The sequence below is a fragment of the Mustela lutreola genome, chromosome 16 (genome assembly GCF_030435805.1).
Source record: "Mustela lutreola isolate mMusLut2 chromosome 16, mMusLut2.pri, whole genome shotgun sequence".
NCBI lineage: Eukaryota > Metazoa > Chordata > Mammalia > Carnivora > Mustelidae > Mustela > Mustela lutreola.
In genome coordinates, this window is record NC_081305.1 from 27,239,839 (window position 1) to 27,246,212 (window position 6,374).

General features: G+C 52.3%; 1 protein-coding gene across 1 annotated transcript; it reads right to left on the reverse strand.

The window, feature by feature from the left end:
* Nucleotides 1-1,441: 1,441 nt before the first annotated feature.
* Nucleotides 1,442-3,127, reverse strand: LOC131817622 (uncharacterized). Its single transcript, XM_059151171.1, has 3 exons — nt 2,932-3,127; nt 2,361-2,429; nt 1,442-1,527 (listed from the first exon to the last, which is right to left on the reverse strand). The coding sequence occupies exons 1-3, from the start codon at nt 3,125-3,127 to the stop codon at nt 1,442-1,444; spliced, it is 351 nt and encodes a 116-aa protein (XP_059007154.1).
* Between the last annotated feature and the right edge of the window lie 3,247 nt (nt 3,128-6,374).

A 6,374-nucleotide genomic window follows, 5' to 3' on the forward strand; every position in this document is an offset into this window, starting at 1 on the left:
ATGCAGATTACCCTAAGCTCTATTTCTCCATCTGTAAAATGGGTATAATCATCATACCATTCTTTTAGAGTTTAAGGATCAAGTAAGATAATGTACTTAAAGGGACTTAGCACAAGATGATTTCAAATGTATCAATCTTTTCTTTTATGTCTCATTTAAAAGAATCATCTCTGTCCCAGAGTAATAAACATTCAATTTCCCCCTTCTGATTCTTTTACAGCTTTGATTTTGCTCCTAGGCATTTAAGCCAATTGAAAAATACTTTTTACATAATATGCAAAAGGATAGCCAATTGTTCCAACACTTCTCACTGATTAGTGTACCCTTCTGTCACTAACTTGGACATCTCTTACTCCCACCTACCCAGGGTCTGTTTTGGGACCCCTCTCTCTGTCCAACGGATGTACTCCTGAGCTGACATCACTTCCTAGAGCATTAGAACAAGTAATGCTAGCAGGTTAGAGCAAACCTTTTTGCTGTTCCTTTTCAAAACCGGTTTGACTTTTCTCGCACTCTGTTTTTCTGCACTCAGCTTCTTAAATCTTAAAAATAAATCCTGGTGGGCTTTTGAATGAGCTGTCCTGAAAAACTAACTTGGAGGGAAACTGATGTGTTTACAACATTGTGACCTCTTGCTGAAAAACTTTTGTCTCCTAGAATTCTTTTCCTCCCTTCTCAGCCAACCCAGGTAGATCTGAATGTTCTCTTTCACCAAGGACTGGATCACAACCACAGTGGATAATAGCTCCTATTACCCTAGTTGCCCTTGAAGAAAAAGGGGCTTAAGACAAACTGCCAAATGAGATAATTTGAAGGGAGCTGAACAGCCTGTTTCTGGGAGGCAGGCTATTCAGGGTGGTGACCTTGGAAACACAGCTGACAGTTTGCCAAGACAGACCCCTGGGCCTCCTGGACTCTCTCCTCTGATGGCTCTGACAACAAGCAGCTTTGCAGGAGCAACTAGAACATTTCAGGAATCAAAGGGCTTTGGGACTGGGACCTGGCTTTAATTTCCCCCAACCCCATTGTACAGATGAAGAATGTGAGGTTGACCAGTGGGAGCAAGAGACCAACATGGCGTCTGGTCTCTCTGTCCCAGACTTGAGCTTGACTGAGCAGGAAGTTCAAGTGTTATCCAAAGGTGGGGAGAACTGTACTCTGTCCCCCAGAGCTCAATCCTAGCCCCAAACAGAACAGTGGCCATGTCTCGGGATTTCAAAAGGTTCAGTTTTCAAAGGGGCAGTTCCTTCAGATTAGGCTCCCCCTACCCCCACCTCCTTCCCCCTTAAGAAGAGACCAGTCCTTGGTTTATGCCATTCATGGGATTTATTGTCACTTGCCAGGGGCTGGCGGCTAAGCCTCACCACAGGAGAGGTAGCACTGGGCCACCCAGGCACTCTTCACACCCGCTTCACACCTGGTTCACATGGAGGGGCCGTCTTCACTGGCAGCAGCTGCACTTCTCAGCCTCGGCCTCCGTGCCCTCTCCACCTTTGCACACGCAATCCTTGGCGCATTTCTCACATTCTGCAGGGCAGCACGAGCAACAGCCTGTGGATAAAATCGGGAGCCTCTGATGGGACTCTCCCTGCATCTGTCTCCATCATAAGGGAGGGGGAGAAGGAGGGGTGCTAAGGGCCTAGACACTGCCCCCTTCCTAGTCTCATGCCTGGTCTGACTCAGCATCTGCGGTGTGTCCGTTGCATCCTGGGGAGAGAGGTGTCCAGTAAGTAGCCCACAGCCCCTTCGGTGGGAGTAGGGGATGCACCACTGGGGTGGTGGGGTAAGTGCTGGACTGCAAGGAGAAAACCTCATAGGGTGAACGGCCTTGAAAAGGGACTTGAAGGATAAACTTGGAGGAGTTGAGATGGCCAGGTGTGAGGGTTCCAGGAGATCCGTGGGAGGATCTAGGGTTAGTTTTATTCCTCCCGCCTCTGACTCCCCAAGCTTATTACACTGCTCCCCGGGGAGACTGAGGAAGGTCAAGTTGAGGAGCTCCTCAAAGGCCTGGGAGGGACCAAGGGACCAGAACTCCAGAGCTGCCCCCCAGCCTCACCACTGGCTTCCTCAGGCACTGAGGTTTGGAGGTGAGGGTTTCAACTAGGGTTGCAGTTCTCCACCCCAGCTCCCCAGGAGAAGCCCACGATTTACAAAAACATCTTGCCCCAGGCCTTGGGTACCAATCACTGGGGGTGGGGGCGGGGCGACTGTATCTTACGGTCTCCCCAGGTGGTTCTGTCCCAGTAAGAGTCAAAAGCAATATAATAGGGGGCCTCGGGTCTCTCCATCTTGCGTAGACAGACGACAGTAGGGAGTACTGGGGGCAGGGGTGGGGTGGGGTGGGGGGCGCCCACACTCACTCTTCTTGCAGGAGGTGCATTTGCATCCCTCGCACTTGCAGGAGCCTTCGTCGCAGGTGCAGGAACCGCCTAGAGGGGGGACGCCACAGGAAGAGTTAAATATGCTAAAACTGGGGTGCAGCCAGGCCTAAAGGAGGAGATGGGGTGTCGAATCTCAGTGCCCTCTGGACTATAGCCACGTCCACCCTTTGACGAGGTTAAAAATGGCAAGCAGGGAGGGTCCCTTCCCCCAAATGTCCTTGAGCGGTCGGTAGGGCGTGGGGTTCTCTGCGAAGTCAGTGGGGGCGCTGTGCCGCGGGTTGGGGGCGGGGGCTCACCAGTAGGGCAAGGGCAGGTCTCAGGGTCCATGTCCAGAGGAGCTGCCGCTGGAGGAGGTGAACTGACTTCTCCCGGCAACTGGACGCACTAGTGGCAGCAGGTGGCGAGGCTTTTATAGCCCCAGGCGGGGGCGCGCAAGCAGAGTTCGCGCGCGCATGGCGCCCCCTCTCTCCATCTGGGCACACTGGCTTCGGCGGAGGCGCGCACTGCGGCAGCGGTCCTTTCTCCCCCGCCCAACCCCACCCCACCCTACCCTGCTGCCGTGCGCACTGCAGGGTGCGCGCGCGTGCTCCCCAACTCCTCTCCGGGGGCCACTTCCCACTGCGTGCACAGGGGCGACACTCCCCGCTCGTCCGTGCGCGCGTGGCTGTGAGCACCGATGGGGACGCGTCCGCCGCGGCAGCCGTCCGCGGCAGAAAGCGCGCACCTCCTGGCTCAGAAAGCCGCATTGCATGTTCCCCAGCCCTTCCCTTCCTCTCATCTCATCTTATTCTAAGATTCTGGGGCGCGCGACTCATCCAAATGGGGTGCTGAACACCCTGCTGCTCCAGGACTCCATTCCCTCATCCCTCATGAATTGGGAAAAGAATCGTAACAACAATGGAAGGGCCTTGCAAACTGGATTTGGGGAGGGGGGGTGCGGGGCTCTTCGAAGGCTGAAGGACAGGCCTGGGGTGACTTGGGGGAGATCTGGGGCGGTGGTACTTGGTGGCTGCGTCCTAGCTTCCAAGGGAAGCAGCTCTCCATTTATCGTTTCCTTCTGTTAAGTCCCTAGTACCTGTGGTAGGCTGAAGAAATGGCCCCCAAAAGAGATCCGTGTCAAATCCCAGAACCTCTATTACCTTATGTGGACAAAGGGTCTTTGTAGATGTCATTCAACTAAGGATTTTTTTTTTTTTTTCAACTAAGGACCTTGAGAAGAGATCATCCTGAATTGGGCCTTAAATCCAATGACAAGTGTCCCTGTAAGACACACACAGAATAGACGGAAGAGGAGGAGGCCGTGTGACCACAGGAGCCAGAGATTGGAGTGACGTAGCCCGCAGCTACCAGAAGCTGGACCCAAAGCAGATCACTTCCTTCCTTTGGGCCTCACTCACCTTGCTCAGCAAATGAACACACTTAATCCCCAGGAAACAGAGGAGCAAAGGAAACCATTAGATAACCCGTCAAAGGGTACTGAAGTAGAAGAATTGCCAATGGTGGCATTTCAGACAGTCAGTCACCTGGTGAATGCCCCCACGGGGATACCTCAGTTTACCTGCTGGTGGTGCAAACACCTTTCACGTAGCAGCGGGCTTCCTAGGGAAAAAGCTTATCTAGAGACAGAGCTTTATTATTCCTTAAGCTTTTATTTATTTATCTGAAATACAAAGAGAGAGTGTGCACAAGGAGGGGCACAGGGAGAGGGACAGACTCCCCAGTGATCAAGGACCCAATGCCAGGAGGAAGGGAGGGAGGGAGGAAGAAAAGGAGAAATTAATTCCAGGATCTTTGCAGTAAAGTGTTGGAAAGGTGGAGGTGGGAGGAGACCACCCAGTGCCTCCCCAAGAATGGACATTCCCCCATAAGCCCTCCCAAAGGGTCCTTACCACCTCTCCCGCCCTAGCTTTCACTTCCTTCCAGGAGAGGCCTCTTGAGGACCTGCATTCCTCCCAAGGCTGCCTCCCAAAGAAGGCAGGTCTGGTGAGCTTTCAGACTTTGGTTTTGCTGAGCGTCTCCAAATATCCCCCATGCAGAATGAGCCTCTGTTCTCAGAGCTGGAGCCTCACTTCCAAAGGTTGGCTGGAAACTCTTCGTCCCCCAAAAGATGAGCTACCCCAAGGGCCTCCAAGCGGCCTCATGTGAGGGGGTGGAGCTGGCTGGTTCCTCCAAGCTTTGCGGGTCCCACACGTGTTGGTCTGTGAGTCTAAGCATCAGTGGTGGTGAAGGAAGAGAAAAGCAGAAGACGAGAACCAAGAGTCTCAGGAGACCCTATAGTGCGATCTGGCAAGGTATTTAATGGGAAGTCCAGGTTGGTTCTCAACACTGACTTCCTGCTTCCTGTTTCAGATTACAGAGTCCACCAGCTCTAGCATCACAGCTCATTTCCTGTTTGTTTTCATGTTGCCTAAGGCTCCTCTGGCCCCACATCCTGTTGCCCGTAGCCCTCCAGGCTTCAGCATCTAGAACTTTCCCTGCCAACACACTCAGCCAGAGCTGCCCTCTCCTTCCCACTCAGGCATCTCAGACTTCCTTGGAATTGAGCCTCAGAGGAGGCCATTCAGAGGGTCCTGGGGTAGCTCATCTTCTCAGAAAAAATGATGATCTCAGAAAAAAAGCCAGGAGTCCAGCAAGCCCCTCCCCTGGGTTGAACTTGATCTAGGGCTGCACTGGGCTGTTGCACTGCCCTCAGAGGGTCTCCTAATTTACTGTCCTCGGACCGAACAGTTGACTGCGAGTTCAGGAGCCTGGACAAATAGTGGTGTCCCCAAAGAATTTGCAAATGTGCTTCTCTGCAAGTAAAGCCATTTCTGGAGGAGATCCGGCTTTATTAGTAGAATGAATGTTGAGTGAGCAACTGTATCCACCGGCGCAGCTGAAGCAGCAGAAGGGGCCAGGGTCACAGAGAGGGTAAGGAGGCAGGGTAAGGATGGGGAGGGAGCCTCACCCTGGCATAGAACAACTTAGCTAGAAACTTAATAGCCCTCTATCTCCATGGTTACCTCCTGTTTATGGCAAATGATTCAGTTTCTCCTCTGCAGTAGTGATACAAGACCTCCTTTTAAAGTAAATTTAAGTATAATAATAGACCAGGTGATGATATGTGATTATGCCTAAAATTGAGTAGGTTCTCGAAGGACAGTAATCGGGGAAACATTGCCCTGCAGCAGGCTGATCCCTTGAGTGCTTGCGTCCAATGCGGCTGCTGCTTCCTCCCCTGCCCTCCTGCATCCTTCCTAGCCAGGCATTAGCACCTTTTGCGTGGGCTCCAAAGGCTGAGGGAAGATTCCGTTCTTCTCTTTAATCACTCGTGGGATGGGAAGTGTTGGAGGAGGCGGCAGGGAAAGGCAGCCTCCATGCTTCCAGGTTTCAGAAAGTGGCCAGGTTGAACCCAGCTGCCATGCCAATACCTTGGTTCCTGAGATTTACTCCAAAATCTAGGGACGATAATGCAGTTTTCCCCAAGGAGCTCCTCAGTAGAATAGGAACAGTGGTGCTCTGCCATCTCCTCTCAGTGAGGGACCTGGGGGGCTGGTGATCATGAAGCCCAGAGCGAGGCAGGGCTCCAGCTGAGCTGATTTGGGCATCAGTGGGTTGGAGTTCAAGGGCCACCCATTGGGGAAAGTCTTGTGCATGGTGGGGGCAGGAGCTCCATGGCTCCACAGGGTCATGATGAAGGAAGGGTCCATTTTAGTGGGGGCACCAGGAGAAAGCCCACAGGGCCCCCAAGCTACAGGAGACACTCTGGGTGTCTGCTGAGCTCCCACATCAGGATAATGGGAGTCCTGTCCTGCTCATATTATCCAGACCACCCTGACAAACCTGCCAGAATCTTCTTCCTGAATGCAGCGAGTAAAGACTGAAGTTCTTCAGAGTGACTGGCTTTGGTGTCAGGTCTGATTTTGAATCTCACCCGTTTCCCTCTCCTATTTCCTGGGGATAATCATACTCCTTTTTTTTTTTTTTTTTAATTAACATATAATGTATTATTTG

What these genes read in the sequence shown, in the direction of transcription:
- LOC131817622 (XM_059151171.1), bottom strand. Translation starts at nt 3,127, where the DNA reads ATGCGGCTTTCTGAGCCAGGAGGTGCGCGCTTTCTGCCGCGGACGGCT. An exon ending in GCAGTGCGCACGGCAGCAGG is followed by an intron (nt 2,430 to 2,931) that starts GTAGGGTGGGGT and finishes TCCCCCCTCTAG; the next exon opens with GCGGTTCCTGCACCTGCGAC. An exon ending in ATGCACCTCCTGCAAGAAGA is followed by an intron (nt 1,528 to 2,360) that starts GTGAGTGTGGGC and finishes GCTGCCCTGCAG; the next exon opens with AATGTGAGAAATGCGCCAAG.